Genomic DNA, 18,777 nt, shown 5'->3' on the forward strand with positions numbered 1-18,777 from the left:
TAGGAGTCTATAGCTAGGCGTCTATAACTAGGCTAAGCGTCTATAGCTAGGATAGGCGTCTATAGCTAGGCTAGGCCTCTATAGCTAGGCTAGGCCTCTATAGCTAGGCTAGGCGTCTATAGCTAGGATAGGAGTCTATAGCTAGGTGTCTATAGCTAGGCTAGGTGTCTATAGCTAGGCTAGGAGTCTATAGCTAGGCGTCTATAGCTAGGCTAGGAGTCTATAGCTAGGCTAGGCGTCTATAGCTAGGCTAGGCGTCTATAGCTAGGCGTCTATAGCGAGGCTAGGCGTCTATAGTTAGGCTAGGCGTCTATAGCTAGGCTAGGCGTCTATAGCTAGGCTAGGCGTCTATAGCTAGGCTAGGCGTCTATAGCTAGGCTAGGCGTCTATAGCTAGGCTAGGCGTCTATAGCTAGGCTAGGCCTCTATAGCTAGGCTAGGAGTCTATAGCTAGGCTAGGAGTCTATAGCTAGGCGTCTATAGCGAGGCTAGGCGTCTATAGCGAGGCAAGGCGTCTATAGCGAGGCATCTATAGCGAGGCTAGGCGTCTATAGCTAGGCTAGGCGTCTATAGCTAGGCTAGGCGTCTATAGCGAGGCGTCTATAGCTAGGCTAGGCGTCTATAGCTAGGCTAGGCGTCTATAGCTAGGCTAGGCGTCTATAGCTAGGCTAGGCGTCTATAGCGAGGCTAGGCGTCTATAGCGAGGCTAGGCGTCTATAGCTAGGCTAGGCGTCTATAGCTAGGCTAGGCGTCTATAGCGAGGCTAGGCGTCTATAGCTAGGCTAGGCGTCTATAGCTAGGCTAGGCGTCTATAGCTAGGCTAGGAGTCTATAGCTAGGCGTCTATAGCTAGGCTAGGCGTCTATAGCTAGGCTAGGCGTCTATAGCTAGGCTAGGCGTCTATAGCTAGGCTAGGCGTCTATAGCTAGGCTAGGCGTCTATAGCTAGGCTAGGAGTCTATAGCTAGGCTAGGCGTCTATAGCTAGGCTAGGCGTCTATAGCTAGGCTAGGCGTCTATAGCTAGGCTAGGCGTCTATAGCTAGGCTAGGAGTCTATAGCTAGGCTAGGCGTCTATAGCTAGGCTAGGCGTCTATAGCTAGGCTAGGCGTCTATAGCTAGGCTAGGCGTCTATAGCTAGGCTAGGCGTCTATAGCTAGGTGTCCATCCAATTAGCAATAGATTTTCATGCGAATACTCTAGAATCCGCATAAAGAAAATATACACATTTTCCCACCAGTGGTGTGTTTCCACCAAACTGACTTGTTGCGGATAAAAAAAAGTGCGTGATGACGAAGTGCACACGAAATGTTCTTCTTCGCTTAAGTATTCGTGTACCGAATAACAATCTAAAGTTCAATATGTTTCCGTTGCATTTTTAACTCGACCAATAGTTTTTTTTCCACAACTGTTTGCGTTAAATAGCAAATGTGCCCACTCTGGTCTTGGCACGCGAGCTCCAGCCAACCGCTCAACAGCTCTCAGATAGAGAAGGTTAGTCTGAGCTCCAGCCAACCGCTCAACAGCTCTCAGATACAGAAGGTTAGTCTGAGCTCCAGCCAACCGCTCAACAGCTCTCAGATAGAGTAGGTTAGTCTGAGCTCCAGCCAACCGCTCAACAGCTCTCAGATACAGAAGGTTAGTCTGAGCTCCAGCCAACCGCTCAACAGCTCTCAGATAGAGTAGGTTAGTCTGAGCTCCAGCCAACCGCTCAACAGCTCTCAGATACAGTGGGTTAGTCTGAGCTCCAGCCAACCGCTCAACAGCTCTCAGATAGAGTAGGTTAGTCTGAGCTCCAGCCAACCGCTCAACAGCTCTCAGATACAGTAGGTTAGTCTGAGCTCCAGCCAACCGCTCAACAGCTCTCAGATACAGTGGGTTAGTCTGAGCTCCAGCCAACCGCTCAACAGCTCTCAGATACAGTGGGTTAGTCTGAGCTCCAGCCAACCGCTCAACAGCTCTCAGATACAGTAGGTTAGTCTGAGCTCCAGCCAACCGCTCAACAGCTCTCAGATACAGTGGGTTAGTCTGAGCTCCAGCCAACCGCTCAACAGCTCTCAGATACAGTGGGTTAGTCTGAGCTCCAGCCAACCGCTCAACAGCTCTCAGATACAGTGGGTTAGTCTGAGCTCCAGCCAACCGCTCAACAGCTCTCAGATACAGTGGGTTAGTCTGAGCTCCAGCCAACCGCTCAACAGCTCTCAGATACAGTGGGTTAGTCTGAGCTCCAGCCAACCGCTCAACAGCTCTCAGATACAGTGGGTTAGTCTACATGATGAGATTATTATGGGTAAGAGAGAGAGTATTTGTATTTGTCAAACGGCAGTCGAGCATCGATCATCATGTCACCAGAATAAGACCGTAGATTTTTTTTGGCAGTCGAGCATCGATCTTCATGTCACCAGAATAAGACATTAGATTTTTTTGGGGCAGTCGAGCATCGATCATCATGTCACCAGAATAAGACCTTAGATTTTTTTTTGGGCAGTCGAGCATCGATCATCATGTCACCAGAATAAGACCCTCGATGTTTATTGGAAAGGAGCATCAAGCTCATCACCGTGCACTTTCACCACCCTGTGAAGTTCATCATAACTTATTTAATATGTAGCCTGATAAACTGAATGGTTTCCAGAGTCGTAGTGGGAGGACCACACACCATGTCATCACGTGACTCCAAGTTTACTTCGATATAATGGTTATTATTTCAATATTTGCACATAAAAAGGTGTTTCCGTCGCCATTTCTCGCATAAATAATATGATCAATCCAAAAGGATCCCACCATTGTCGAACAAACACATGATCTGCTAGCATTTATACCATGTCACCGCAACGTCCTGTTTCCATCACAGCTGACTTTACTCACAAACTGTGGATGGAAACGTGGTTATAGACAAACATTGTTTATACACATGACTGGGTTTACCTCGAGCATGTTGATCGCAGTCCTTTGAGGCATCGTTCCAGGGTATCCCTTCTAAACACATAGAGCAGCACCAACACCAGTAGCACCAGGATGGGAACCACCAGCAGAAAGAAGATCAGCAGGCCGTCCCTCAGGGAGTGATCTGGGAACAGCAGAGGGATAGTTATTAGTGAAGATCAGCAGGCCGTCCCTCAGGGAGTGATCTGGGAACAGCAGAGGGATAGTTATTAGTGAAGATCAGCAGGCCGTCCCTCAGGGAGTGATCTGGGAACAGCAGAGGGATAGTTATTAGTGAAGATCAGCAGGCCGTCCCTCAGGGAGTGATCTGGGAACAGCAGAGGGATAGTTATTAGTGAAGATCAGCAGGCCGTCCCTCAGGGAGTGATCTGGGAACAGCAGAGGGATAGTTATTAGTGAAGATCAGCAGGCCGTCCCTCAGGGAGTGATCTGGGAACAGCAGAGGGATAGTTATTAGTGAAGATCAGCAGGCCGTCCCCCAGGGAGTGATCTGGGAACAGCAGAGGGATAGTTATTAGTGAAGATCAGCAGGCCGTCCCCCAGGGAGTGATCTGGGAACAGCAGAGGGATAGTTATTAGTGAAGATCAGCAGGCCGTCCCACAGGGAGTGATCTGGGAACAGCAGAGGGATAGTTATTAGTGAAGATCAGCAGGCCGTCCCTCAGGGAGTGATCTGGGAACAGCAGAGGGATAGTTATTAGTGAAGATCAGCAGGCCGTCCCTCAGGGAGTGATCTGGGAACAGCAGAGGGATAGTTATTAGTGAAGATCAGCAGGCCGTCCCTCAGGGAGTGATCTGGGAACAGCAGAGGGATAGTTATTAGTGAAGATCAGCAGGCCGTCCCCCAGGGAGTGATCTGGGAACAGCAGAGGGATAGTTATTAGTGAAGATCAGCAGGCCGTCCCCCAGGGAGTGATCTGGGAACAGCAGAGGGATAGTTATTAGTGAAGATCAGCAGGCCGTCCCTCAGGGAGTGATCTGGGAACAGCAGAGGGATAGTTATTAGTGAAGATCAGCAGGCCGTCCCTCAGGGAATAATCTGGGAACAGCAGAGGGATAGTTATTAGTGAAGATCAGCAGGCCGTCCCTCAGGGAGTGATCTGGGAACAGCAGAGGGATAGTTATTAGTGAAGATCAGCAGGCCGTCCCTCAGGGAGTGATCTGGGAACAGCAGAGGGATAGTTATTAGTGAAGATCAGCAGGCCGTCCCTCAGGGAGTGATCTGGGAACAGCAGAGGGATAGTTATTAGTGAAGATCAGCAGGCCGTCCCTCAGGGAATAATCTGGGAACAGCAGAGGGATAGTTATTAGTGAAGATCAGCAGGCCGTCCCACAGGGAGTGATCTGGGAACAGTTATTAGTAAAGAGAACAATACAACTTTATTGTCCATGTTACAACAAATGCGTCTTCTGCCCCAACTCCCCTGACAGCACGCATCACACACAGGTGCAGTCCATTCAGCTCACTCTGTGCAGTGTGACGAGTTTGCACATTTGAGACATGCCTGAAACTGCAAACCCAATCGGTGCACAGGGCGAGGTAAAACGCCTTACCATATAGACCAGCAGACAGGACTGATCATGAGGGATCCACTTTAAAAGACACTCTACTACACTTGAAAGCCAATCAATTAAGCTATAATATATCAGACAGCGGTAGTAACAATCTGTAATGGCAGGTAGAGATGGGAAAGGTGAACAGTGAACAGTACCTATCTATAATGGCAGGTAGAGATGGGAAAGGTGAACAGTGAACAGTACCTATCTATAATGGCAGGTAGAGATGGGAAAGGTGAACAGTGAACAGTACCTATCTATAATGGCAGGTAGAGATGGGAAAGGTGTACAGTGAACAGTACCTATCTATAATGGCAGGTAGAGATGGGAAAGGTGTACAGTGAACAGTACCTATCTATAATGGCAGGTAGTGATGGGAAAGGTGAACAGTGAACAGTACCTATCTATAATGGCAGGTAGAGATGGGAAAGGTGAACAGTGAACAGTACCTATCTATAATGGCAGGTAGAGATGGGAAAGGTGTACAGTGAACAGTACCTATCTATAATGGCAGGTAGAGATGGGAAAGGTGTACAGTGAACAGTACCTATCTATAATGGCAGGTAGAGATGGGAAAGGTGTACAGTGAACAGTACCTATCTGAGCAGGGCCGCTGTCCACACTGCCCCCACTCCCGGACTTGGCACAGTAAGGAGGTCCCCAGCCGTCAATACAGTGGCAGTTCCCCCGGTTATTACACACCTGGGGAAGATATATCAACCAATCAATCAATTAATTAATTAACCAATCAACCAACCAATACAATAGACACCGAGATCTCTCCCCAGAAGAGGCCATCGGATAGCCTGCAACATGTGATGTGTCCAACCCCTTCTAGAGGACGAGATCTCTCCCCAGAAGAGGCCATCAGAGAGCCTGCAAGGTGTGATGTGTCCAACCCCTTCTAGAGGACGAGATCTCTCCCCAGAAGAGGCCATCAGAGAGCCTGCAACATGTGATGTGTCCAACCCCTTTCTAGAGGACGACATCTTATCTTACCCCCCGACTGTTACATGTGTTCTTGGCATCACAGTGGAGGTTCACAGGCAGTAGAGCTGAGGCATTCACACACTGGAAGTCAATACAGGCCTGGAAGAAAAAAGATGAGTACTGGGTTTTATCTCTGGATTCAATCAAATGTCCCATAGCAATGTCTGCAAAGCATTACTGTCCTCCTAATGCCTCAACACACACACACACCCTGTGGAAGAAGTGAAATCATCTTAGAAAGATAGGTCGGCAGGTAGCTTAGTGGTTTAGAGCGCTGTGCCAGTAACCGAAAGGTCGCTGGTTCTAATCCCTGAGCCGACTAGGTGAAAAATCTGTCGATGTGCCCTTGAGCAAGGCACTTAACCCTAATTGCTCCTGTAAGTCGCTCTGGATAAGAGTGTCTGCTAAATGACTAAAATGTCAAATGGAAAGATGGAAAAGGGACCCCAAAACCAAAATGACCCATAAGCCTTACCATTCCCTTGGCACAGGGGCTGCCCCGGTGGACATAGGCAGGGTCCAGAACATCAGTGCCAAGGTTAAAGTCTGCGTTGACACATGACGAGCCATCTATAATCTGGTTACTGACGGAGCCTCCAGGAGGGGGCTTGTTGGTGTCTACATTAGTGCACTGCACCTTCCCACACATGGCATTACTGCAGGGAGACAGTGGAGACAGGGACGGCATCAGCAGTAACTCTATACTCAGCACTGCACCTTCCCACACATGGCATTACTGCAGGGAGACAGTGGAGACAGGGACGGCATCAGCAGTAACTCTATACTCAGCCCGTTTCTGGTTCTATACTCAGCCCGTTTCTGGTTCTATACTCAATTCCTATACTCAGGCCGTTTCTGGTTCAATACTCAGCCCATTTCTATTCTCAGTCTGTTTCTGTTTCCATACTCAGGCCGTTTCTATACTCAGCCCGTTTCTGGTTCTATACTCAGGCCATTTCTGGTTCAATACTCAGCCCGTTTCTATTCTCAGTCTGTTTCTGGTTCAATACTCAGCCCGTTTCTATTCTCAGTCTGTTTCTGGTTCTATACTCAGCCCGTTTCTGGTTCTATACTCAGGCCATTTCTGGTTCAATACTCAGCCCGTTTCTATTCTCAGTCCGTTTCTGGTTCTATACTCAGCCTGGTTCTGGTTCTATACTCAGCCTGGTTCTGGTTCTATACTCAGTCTGTTTCTATACTTGGTCTGTTTCTATACTCAGCCCGTTTACATATTCAGCCCATCTCTATACTCAGCCCGTTTCTGTTTCTGTTCCTATACTCAGCCCATTTCTGTTTCTATAGTCAGCCCGTTTCCTATACTCAGCCCGTTTCCTATACTCAGCCCGTTTCTGTTCCTATACTCAGCCCGTTTCTGTTTCTGTTCCTATACTCAGCCCGTTTCTGTTTCTATAGTCAGCCCGTTTCCTATACTCAGCCCGTTTCTGTTTCTATAGTCAGCCCGTTTCCTATACTCAGCCCGTTTCCTATACTCAGCCCGTTTCTGGTTCTATACTCAGCCCGTTTCTGTTTCTATACTCAGCCCGTTTCTATACTCAGCCCGTTTCCTATACTCAGCCCGTTTCTATACTCAGCCCGTTTCCTATACTCAGCCCGTTTCTGTTTCTGTTCCTATACTCAGCCCGTTTCCGTTTCTATACTCAGCCCGTTTCTATACTCAGCCCGTTTCCTATACTCAGCCCGTTTCTGTTTCTGTTCCTATACTCAGCCCGTTTCTGTTTTCTATACTCAGCCCGTTTTCCTATACAATATGACAAATATAAATTCACTAAGACAAAATAAATAAAATATTTCTTATCTTACTTTTAATTATGAATGCTGATAACAAATTCTGAGCACTTACGCCGAGCTACATTTCACATAGTTCCCTGACGATGTCATTCCACAGTTCCCAAACGTATCCCCCTTTAGATTAGCAGTCTGAAAGCAGACATCTGCAGCCTTTCTTGCACCTGGAAATAAAATAATCAAAAGATATACATTTCAGACTAAGAAATAAAAGTATTAACTGCCAGACACAAGGTGACAGTACTTTCTTGTTCGTTTAAAAAGGCCAATGCAGTCATGTCAGATATACCGGTGTTCATTTTGTACAATAGCCTACCTTCTTCAAAGAGAAATTTGCATTGGTAGTCGTAGGTCTGGCAGCGGCCCTCGTAACAGTATGCTGCGTCATTCTCACAGGGAAGCCCGTCCATGATATAGAAGTCAGAGGGACAGAAGGCTGCGGAGCCGTTGCAGTATTCTGGGAGGTCACATGTGTTGACAGATCCCCTGCACGGTGTCCCTGACACGCTGATCTGAAATTGGAGAGAAATTAGGCCGGAGAAACGTTATTAATCATTTTTCAAAAATCGGTTGACGGATCCATCATTGCATTAAAAAGTTGAAACCTCCCAAACATTTCGGACAAACAGCGCAAACACAATCCTAGGCCCTCCCCCCCCCGCCCAACAAACGACTCTAATTGAAAATCATTGATTTGCTGTCCGGTTCGGGAGCATCCTAATCCATACAGTTTAGAAGACAGACAGCAGCCGACTAACCTTGCAGTCCTTGCAGCAGCTTCCCTGAGCGCAGGCCGATCCCCAGGTCAACTTACAGGTGGCCGCGTCACAGCACTTATTGGTACACTCCTGCAACATCGCCAAGATTAGCACATTCAGGCATGACAACGCCAACAACTAATTCTGAACCTACACATCCATGCATAACTGACCAAATTATAAAACAAATCCTTAAAGTGAGTGTGGAAGAGCTGAAAAAAAAAAAAGATTGTTGTCTATCAACAATGATAAAGCTACCTGGGTCTGACATCTTGGATGGAAAATTACTGAAGATGATAGCGGACGATATTGCCACTCCTATTGGCCATATCTTCAATCTAAGCCAGGAAAGTGTGTGCCCTCAGGCCTGGAGGGAAGCTAAAGTAATTCCACTACCAAAGAATAGCAAAGCAACCTTTACCGGCTCAAACAGCCGACCAATCAGCCCGTTACCAACCCTTAGTAAAGGGGCCATTTCTTTGGGGGACCAGATACAATGCTATTTCACAGTAAGCAAGTTAACAGACTTTCAGCACGATAATAGGGAAGGACATTCAACAAGCACAACATTGACTGATGACTGGCTGAGAGATATTGATGATAAAAAGATTGTGGGAGCTGTTCTGTTAGTCTTCAGTGCAGCTTCTGACATTATCAATCATAATCTGCTGATGGAAAAACTTGTTATGGCTTTACATCCCCTGCTATATCATGGATCGAGAGCTACTGGTCTAACAGAACACAGAGGGTGTTCTTTAATGGAAGCCTCTCCAAGCCTCTCCAACAAAATCCAGGTAGAGTCAGGCATTCCCCAGGGCAGCTGTCTAGGCCCCTTACTTTTTTCAATCTTTACTAATGACCTGCCACTGGCTCTGAGTAAAGCCTGTGTGTCTATATATGCTGATGACTCAATATTATACACGTCAGCTACCATAGCGAGTGAAATCACTGCAACACTTAAAGAGCTGCAGTCAATTTAAGAATGGGTGGCAAGAAATAAGCTGGTCCTAAATATTAAAAAAACTAAAAGCATTGTATTTGGCACCAATCATTCACTAAACACTAAACCTCAACTAAATCCTGTAATGAATAATGTGGAATTTGAGCAAGCTGAGGAGACTAAACTGCATGGAGTAACCCTGGATTGTAAAATGTAATTGTCAAAACATATTGATGAAACAGTAGCTAAGATGTCCATAATAAAAGTGCTGCTCTGCTTTCTTGACATTGCTATCAACAAGGCAGGTCCTACAGGCCCTAGTTTTGTTGCACCTGGACTACTGTCCAGTCGTGTGGTCAGGTGCCACCAAGAGGGACTTGGGAAATTACAATTGGCCCAGAACAGGGCAGCATGGCTGGCCCTTAAATTACACGGAGAGCTAACATTATTAATATGCATGTCAATCTCTCCTGGCTCAAAGTGGAGGAGAGATTCACTTCATCACTACTTGTATTTGTGAGAAGTATTTGACATGCTGAATGCACTGAGCTGTCTGTTTAAACTACTGGCACACAGCTCGGACACCCATGCATACCCCACAAGACATGCCACCAGAGGTCTCTTCACAGTCCCCAAGTCCAGAACAGACTATGGGAGGCGCACAGTACTACATAGAGCCATGACTACATGGAACTCTATTCCACATCAACTCATTCAAGCAGTAGAATCAGATATTTTTTTAAAAACCAGATAAAACTACACCTTATGGAACAGCCGGGACTGTGAAGAGACACACACACAGACACAGACACACATGAGACATGCACGTACACAAGGATAGATATGTGATAGAGTAGTGGCCTGAGGGAACACACTTAATGTGTTGTGAAATCGGTTGTAATTGTATTTAACTGCCTTCATTTTGTTGGACCAAGTACAGTAGCTGATGCCTTGGCAGGAACTAATGGGGATCCATAATAAACCCCAGGAAGAGTAGCTGCTGCCTTGGCAGGAACTAATGGGGCTCCATAATAAACCCCAGGAAGAGTAGCTGCTGCCTTGGCAGGAACTAATGGGGATCCATAATAAACCCCAGGAAGAGTAGCTGCTGCCTTGGCAGGAACTAATGGGGATCCATAATAAACCCCAGGAAGAGTAGCTGCTGCCTTGGCAGGAACTAATGGGGATCCATAATAAACCCCAGGAAGAGTAGCTGCTGCCTTGGCAGGAACTAATGGGGATCCATAATAAACCCCAGGAAGAGTAGCTGCTGCCTTGGCAGGAACTAATGGGGATCCATAATAAACCCCAGGAAGAGTAGCTGCTGCCTTGGCAGGAACTAATGGGGATCCATAATAAACCCCAGGAAGAGTAGCTACTGCCTTGGCAGGAACTAATGGGGATCCATAATAAACCCCAGGAAGAGTAGCTGCTGCCTTGGCAGGAACTAATGGGGATCCTTAATAAACCCCAGGAAGAGTAGCTGCTGCCTTGGCAGGAACTAATGGGGATCCATAATAAACCCCAGGAAGAGTAGCTGCTGCCTTGGCAGGAACTAATGGGGATCCATAATAAACCCCAGGAAGAGTAGCTGCTGCCTTGGCAGGAACTAATGGGGATCCATAATAAACCCCAGGAAGAGTAGCTGCTGTCTTGGCAGGAACTAATGGGGATCCATAATAAACCCCAGGAAGAGTAGCTGCTGCCTTGGCAGGAACTAATGGGGATCCATAATAAACCCCAGGAAGAGTAGCTGCTGCCTTGGCAGGAACTAATGGGGATCCATAATAAACCCCAGGAAGAGTAGCTGCTGCCTTGGCAGGAACTCATGGGGATCCATAATAAACCCCAGGAAGAGTAGCTGCTGCCTTGGCAGGAACTAATGGGGATCCATAATAAACCCCAGGAAGAGTAGCTGCTGCCTTGGCAGGAACTAATGGGGATCCATAATAAACCCCAGGAAGAGTAGCTGCTGCCTTGGCAGGAACTAATGGGGATCCATAATAAACCCCAGGAAGAGTAGCTGCTGCCTTGGCAGGAACTAATGGGGATCCATAATAAACCCCAGGAAGAGTAGCTGCTGCCTTGGCAGGAACTAATGGGGATCCATAATAAACCCCAGGAAGAGTAGCTGCTGCCTTGGCAGGAACTAATGGGGATCCATAATAAACCCCAGGAAGAGTAGCTGCTGCCTTGGCAGGAACTAATGGGGATCCATAATAAACCCCAGGAAGAGTAGCTGCTGCCTTGGCAGGAACTAATGGGGATCCATAATAAACCCCAGGAAGAGTAGCTGCTGCCTTGGCAGGAACTAATGGGGATCCATAAAAAAACCCAGGAAGAGTAGCTGCTGCCTTGGCAGGAACTAATGGGGATCCACAATAAACCCCAGGAAGAGTAGCTGCTGCCTTGGCAGGAACTAATGGGGATCCATAATAAACCCCAGGAAGAGTAGCTGCTGCCTTGGCAGGAACTAATGGGGATCCATAATAAACCCCAGGAAGAGTAGCTGCTGCCTTGGCAGGAACTAATGGGGATCCATAATAAACCATTTACATTTACATTTACGTCACTTAGCAGACGCTCTTATCCAGAGCGACTTACAGTTAGCACATACATTATTTTATCGAACCCACAACCCTGGCGTTGCAAACGCCATGCTCTACCAACTGAGCTACATCCCCTGCCGGCCATTCCCTCCCCTATCCTGGACGACGCTGGGCCAATTGTGCGCCGCCCCATGGGTCTCCCGGTCGCGGCCGGCTACAACAGAGCCTGGATTCGAACCAGGATCTCTAGTGGCACAGCTAGCACTGCGATGCAGTGCCTTAGACCACTGCGCCACTCGGGAGACAAACCCCAGGAAGAGTAGCTGCTGCCTTGGCAGGAACTAATGGGGATCCATAATAAACCCCAGGAAGAGTAGCTGCTGCCTTGGCAGGAACTAATGGGGATCCATAATAAACCCCAGGAAGAGTAGCTGCTGCCTTGGCAGGAACTAATGGGGATCCACAATAAACCCCAGGAAGAGTAGCTGCTGCCTTGGCAGGAACTAATGGGGATCCATAATAAACCCCAGGAAGAGTAGCTGCTGCCTTGGCAGGAACTAATGGGGCTCCATAATAAACCCCAGGAAGAGTAGCTGCTGCCTTGGCAGGAACTAATGGGATCCATAATAAACCCCAGGAAGAGTAGCTGCTGCCTTGGCAGGAACTAATGGGGATCCATAATAAACCCCAGGAAGAGTAGCTGCTGCCTTGACAGGAACTAATGGGATCCATAATAAACCCCAGGAAGAGTAGCTGCTGCCTTGGCAGGAACTAATGGGGATCCACAATAAACCCCAGGAAGAGTAGCTGCTGCCTTGGCAGGAACTAATGGGGATCCATAATAAACCCCAGGAAGAGTAGCTGCTGCCTTGGCAGGAACTAATGGGGCTCCATAATAAACCCTAGGAAGAGTAGCTGCTGCCTTGGCAGGAACTAATGGGGATCCTTAATAAACCCCAGGAAGAGTAGCTGCTGCCTTGCCAGGAACTAATGGGGATCCATAATAAACCCCAGAAAGAGTAGCTGCTGCCTTGCCAGGAACTAATGGGGATCCATAATAAACCCCAGGAAGAGTAGCTGCTGCCTTGGCAGGAACTAATGGGGATCCATAATAAACCCCAGGAAGAGTAGCTGCTGCCTTGACAGGAACTAATGGGGATCCATAATAAACCCCAGGAAGAGTAGCTGCTGCCTTGGCAGGAACTAATGGGGATCCATAATAAACCCCAGGAAGAGTAGCTGCTGCCTTGGCAGGAACTAATGGGGATCCATAATAAACCCCAGGAAGAGTAGCTGCTGCCTTGCCAGGAACTAATGGGGATCCATAATAAACCCCAGGAAGAGTAGCTGCTGCCTTGGCAGGAACTAATGGGGATCCATAATAAACCCCAGGAAGAGTAGCTGCTGCCTTGGCAGGAACTAATGGGGATCCATAATAAACCCCAGGAAGAGTAGCTGCTGCCTTGGCAGGAACTAATGGGGATCCATAATAAACCCCAGGAAGAGTAGCTGCTGCCTTGCCAGGAACTAATGGGGATCCATAATAAACCCCAGGAAGAGTAGCTGCTGCCTTGGCAGGAACTAATGGGGATCCATAATAAACCCCAGGAAGAGTAGCTGCTGCCTTGACAGGAACTAATGGGGATCCATAATAAACCCCAGGAAGAGTAGCTGCTGCCTTGGCAGGAACTAATGGGGATCCATAATAAACCCCAGGAAGAGTAGCTGCTGCCTTGGCAGGAACTAATGGGGATCCATAATAAACCCCAGGAAGAGTAGCTGCTGCCTTGGCAGGAACTAATGGGGATCCATAATAAACCCCAGGAAGAGTAGCTGCTGCCTTGGCAGGAACTAATGGGGATCCATAATAAACCCCAGGAAGAGTAGCTGCTGCCTTGGCAGGAACTAATGGGGATCCATAATAAACCCCAGGAAGAGTAGCTGCTGCCTTGGCAGGAACTAATGGGGATCCATAATAAACCCCAGGAAGAGTAGCTGCTGCCTTGGCAGGAACTAATGGGGATCCAATAATGAATCCAAAACACCACACAACACTCAGCCAAAGCTCCCATTAACACAACATCTTCGTAATAATATAAAGCAATTAATCATGAATCAATTATACATATCAATCAATGTGTCAATGAATCAACAAATCAACAATTATAGAAAGCCATTCAATAGGTAACGTATTCCCACTAGTATAGTGAGGCACCATGGCCTATTGTTATTGTTGACAGACAGACAGGTAGTCAGACAGACAGGCAGACAGACAGAGACAGACAGGTAGTCAGACAGACAGACAGGCAGACAGACAGACAGAGACAGACAGAGACAGACAGAGACAGACAGAGACAGACAGAGACAGACAGAGACAGACAGAGACAGACAGAGACAGACAGACAGACAGACAGACAGACAGACAGACAGACAGACAGACAGGCAGACAGGCAGACAGAGACAGACAGGCAGACAGACAGACAGACAGAGACAGACAGTACCTGGGGTGTTCCACAGTCACACGCCTCTCCTTCCTCCAACATGCCGTTGCCACACTTAGCAACAGAGATGACGTTTGACTGGGAGGGCTGGTTCAGCAGACACATCCCTCCGCCACGCAGGACCAGACGCTCAAAGTCAGAGGCACTACAGCCACTGAAGAGGGTGGATCCACTGGGAGGAGAAGACATCTAACAATGCTGTACATGCATACTATAGAAATGGAATCATTCAATCATTTACAAAATCAATGGCTTCATTTCTATCAGACATCCACTTATCAATTTGACCAACAGTATGTGGACACCCGCTCGTCAAACATCTCATTCCAGAATCATGGGCATTAATATGGAGTTGGTCCCCCTCCTTTGCTGCTATAACAGCCTCCACTCTTCTGGGAAGGCTTTCCACTAGATGTTGGAACATTGCGGGACTTGCTTCCATTCAGCCACAAGAGCATTAGTGAGGTTCGGGCACTGATGTTGGGCGTTTAGGCCTGGCTCGCAGTCGGCGTTCCAATTCATTCCAAAGGTGTTCAATAGGGTTGAGGTCAGGGCTCTGTGCAGGCCAGTCAAGTTCTTCCACACCGATCTCGACAAACCATTTCTGTATGGACCTCGGTTTGTGCACAGGGGCATTGTCATGCTGAAACAGGAAAGGGCCTTCCCCAAACTGTTGCCACAAAGTTGGAAGCACAGAATCGTCTAGAATGCCATTGTATGCTGTTGCGTTAAGATTTCCCTTCACTGGAACTAAGGGGCCTGAACCATGAAAAACAGCCCCAGACCATTATTCCTCCTCCACCAAACTTTATAGTTGGCACTATGCATTGGGGCATGTAGCGTTCTCCTGGCATCCGCCAAACCCAGCTTGGTCCGTCGGACTGCCAGATGGTGAAGCGTTTCCACTGCTCCAATCCAATAGCGGCGAGCTTTACACCACTCCAGCCGACGCTTGGCATTGCGCATGGTGATCTTAGGCTTGTGTGCGCCTGCTCGGCCATGGAAACCCATTTCATGAAGCTCCCAACGAACAGTTATTGTGCTGACGTTGCTTCCAGAGGCCGTTTGGAACTCGGTAGTGAGTGTTGCAACCGAGGACAGACAATTGAATTATGCTATGCGCTTCAGCTCTCGGCGGTCCCGTTCTGTGAGCTTGTGTGGCCTACCACTTCGCGGTTGAGCCGTTGTTGCTCCTAAACGTTTCCACTTCACAATAACAGCACTTACAGTTGACCGGGGCAGCTCTAGCAGGGCAGAATGTTGACAAACTGACATGCTGGAAAGGTGGCATCCTATGACGGTGCCACGTTGAAAGTCACTGAGCTCTTCAGTAAGGCCATTCTACTGCCATTGTTTGTCCATGGAGATTGCATAGCTGTGTGATCGATTTTATACACCTTTCAGCCACACCCGTTGCTGACATAGCCAAATCCACTAATTTGAAGGGGTGTCCACATACCTTTGTGTATACATACACTACCAGTCAAAAGTTTGGATACACCTACTCATTCAAGGGTTTTTCTTTATTTTTACATTGTAGACTAATAGTGAAGACCTCAAAACTATGAAATAACACACATGGAATCATGTAGTAACCAAAAAAGTGTTAAACAAATGAAAAGAGATTTTATATTTGAGATTCTTCAAATAGCCACCATTTTGCCTTGATGACAGCTTTGCACACTCTTGGCATTCTCTCAACCAGCTTCATGAGGTAGTCACCTGGAATGCATTTCAATTAACAGGTGTGCCTTCTTAAAAGTTAATTTGTGGAATTCCTTTCCTTCTTAATGCGTTTGAGCCAATCAATTGTGCTGTGACAAGGTAGGGGGGTATACAGAAGATAGCCCAATTTGGTAAAAGACCAAGTCCATATTATGGCAAGAGCAGCTCAAATAAGCAAAGAGAAACGACAGTCCATCATTACTTTAAGACATGAAGGTCAGTCAATGTGGAAAATTTCAAGAACTTTTAAAGTTTCTTCAAGTGCAGTCGCTAAAACCATCAAGCGCTATGATGAAACTGGCTCTCATGAGGACCGCCACAGGAAAGGAAGACCCAGAGTTACCTCTGCTACAGAGGATAAGTTCATTAGAGTTACCAGCCTCAGAAATTGCAGCCCAAATAAATGCTTCACATAGTTCAAATAACAGACACATCTCAACATCAACTGTTCAGAGGGGACTGTGTGAATCAGGCCTTCATGGTTGAATTGCTGCAAAGAAACCACTACTAAAGGACACCAATAAGAAGAAGAGACCTTCTTGGGCCAAGAAACACGACCAATGGACATTAGACCGGTGGAAATGTGTCCTTTGGTCTGGAGTCCAAATTTGAGAATTTTGGCTCCAACCGCCGTGTCTTTGTGAGACGTGGTGTGGGTGAATGGATGATCTCTGCATGTGTAGTTCCCACCGTAAAGCATGGAGGAGGAGGTGTTATGGTGTGGGGGGGCTTTGCTGGTGACACCGTCTGTGATTTATTTAGAATTCAAGGCACACTTAACCAGCATGGCTACCACAGCATTCTGCAGCGATACGCCATCCCATCTGGTTTGGGCTTAGTGGGACTATCATTTGTTTTTCAACAGGACAATGACCCAACACACCTCCAGGCTGTGTAAGGGCTATTTGACGAAGAAGGAGAGTGATGGAGTGCTGCATCAGATGACCTGGCCTCCACAATCCCCCGACCTCAACCCAATTGAGATGGTTTGGGATGAGTGAAGGAAAAGCAGCCAACAAGTGCTCAGCATATGTGGGAATTCCTTCAAGGCTGTTGGAAAAGCATTCCAGGTGAAGCTGGTTGAGAGAATGCCAAGAGTGTGCAAAGGGTGGCTATTTGAAGAATCTGAAATAAATATATTTTTTAAATTGTTAACACTTTTTTGGTTACTACATGATTCCATGTGTTATTTCATAGTTGAGGTCTTCACTATTATTCTACAATGTAAAAAATTGTCAAAAATAAAGAAAAACCCTTGAATGAGTAGAAGTGTCCAAACAGTGTTGACCAATACAGTGGCAACAAACAGGTTGAATAGCAGATGGCCTCTTAAAAAGACAATGCAAAGGGGGGAAAAAAAGAGGTCAAATAAAAAGGAGAACGTTGGTTTTAGTGTGTGGTGATGACAGGACTTTACTTACGTTGCCGTGGCAGCCATGACACAGCTCCCTCCATTACAGGTGCAGCGGCCGTCATCGTGATTCATGCCCAGGTTATGGCCCATCTCGTGGGCCACTACGGTGGAGACGTAGCCCAGATTGTCGCCACCATACTGGAGAAAACATTCAGTGGAAGACACACACACGCGCTGCTCATATAGGTTTCATATTTGGAATCGTTCAAAGTGTATAAGAATAAATTATGATTTAAACCAAAAGCACAAAAAGGAGTTTAAAATACTCTGAGTACCATAACGACAAACAGGAGCCTTTGGAACCTGGTATTACACAGAGCGCTGCACATTACAATACAAAGGAGAATCTGTGGAATGCCACAGATGCTGTGCTTCGTCACTGTGGACTGGTCTGTGGAATGCCACAGACGCTGTTCTTCGTCACTGTGGACTGGTCTGTGGAATGCCACAGACGCTGTTCTTCGTCACTGTGGACTGGTCTGTGGAATGCCACAGACGCTGTGCTTCGTCACTGTGGACTGGTCTGTGGAATGCCACAGACGCTGTGCTTCGTCACTGTGGACTGGTCTGTGGAATGCCACAGACGCTGTGCTTTGTGACTGTGGACTGGTCTGTGGAATGCCACAGACGCTGTGCTTCGTCACTGTGGACTGGTCTGTGGAGTGCCACAGACGCTGTGCTTCGTCACTGTGGACTGGTCTGTGGAATGCCACAGACGCTGTGCTTCGTCACTGTGGACTGGTCTGCGGAATGCCACAGACGCTGTGCTTCGTCACTGTGGACTGGTCTGTGGAATGCCACAGACGCTGTGCTTCGTCACTGTGGACTGGTCTGTGGAATGCCACAGACGCTGTTCTTCGTCACTGTGGACTGGTCTGTGGAATGCCACAGACGCTGTTCTTCGTCACTGTGGACTGGTCTGTGGAATGCCACAGACGCTGTGCTTCGTCACTGTGGACTGGTCTGTGGAATGCCACAGACGCTGTGCTTCGTCACTGTGGACTGGTCTGTGGAATGCCACAGACGCTGTGCTTTGTGACTGTGGACTGGTCTGTGGAATGCCACAGACGCTGTGCTTCGTCACTGTGGACTGGTCTGTGGAGTGCCACAGACGCTGTGCTTCGTCACTGTGGACTGGTCTGTGGAATGCCACAGACGCTGTGCTTCGTCACTGTGGACTGGTCTGCGGAATGCCACAGACGCTGTGCTTCGTCACTGTGGACTGGTCTGTGGAATGCCACAGACGCTGTGCTTCGTCACTGTGGACTGGTCTGTGGAATGCCACAGACGCTGTTCTTCGTCACTGTGGACTGGTCTGTGGAATGCCACAGACGCTGTGCTTCGTCACTGTGGACTGGTCTGTGGAATGCCACAGACGCTGTGCTTCGTCACTGTGGACTGGTCTGTGGAATGCCACAGACGCTGTGCTTCGTCACTGTGGACTGGTCTGTGGAATGCCACAGACGCTGTTCTTCGTCACTGTGGACTGGTCTGTGGAATGCCACAGACGCTGTTCTTCGTCACTGCGGACTGGTCTGTGGAATGCCACAGACGCTGTTCTTCGTCACTGTGGACTGGTCTGTGGAATGCCACAGA

The 18,777-nt window shown here is 47.8% G+C and overlaps 1 protein-coding gene across 3 annotated transcripts in view; it reads right to left on the reverse strand.

The window, feature by feature from the left end:
* The window catches only part of LOC311120167 (disintegrin and metalloproteinase domain-containing protein 9-like), a 42,820-nt gene that overhangs the window by 5,352 nt on the left and 18,691 nt on the right, over nt 1–18,777 (reverse strand). For 2 of the 3 annotated variants that reach the window (XM_084194785.1, XM_084194786.1), the window contains exons 11-19: nt 17,189–17,319; nt 14,043–14,214; nt 8,053–8,142; nt 7,611–7,806; nt 7,350–7,458; nt 5,964–6,144; nt 5,498–5,587; nt 5,095–5,200; nt 2,924–3,065 (exon numbers count right to left, since the gene is read on the reverse strand). In XM_084194785.1, coding sequence (XP_084050911.1) covers nt 2,924–3,065; nt 5,095–5,200; nt 5,498–5,587; nt 5,964–6,144; nt 7,350–7,458; nt 7,611–7,806; nt 8,053–8,142; nt 14,043–14,214; nt 17,189–17,319 — 1,217 coding nt within the window. Of the gene's footprint in view, nt 1–2,923; nt 4,286–5,094; nt 5,201–5,497; nt 5,588–5,963; nt 6,145–7,349; nt 7,459–7,610; nt 7,807–8,052; nt 8,143–14,042; nt 14,215–17,188; nt 17,320–18,777 lie in introns of all 3 variants that reach the window. The other variant, XR_014612132.1, reaches the window with a different exon arrangement.

This window comes from Coregonus lavaretus, assembly GCF_964263955.1.
Source record: "Coregonus lavaretus genome assembly, contig: HAP1_SCAFFOLD_279, whole genome shotgun sequence".
Classification (NCBI taxonomy): domain Eukaryota; kingdom Metazoa; phylum Chordata; class Actinopteri; order Salmoniformes; family Salmonidae; genus Coregonus; species Coregonus lavaretus.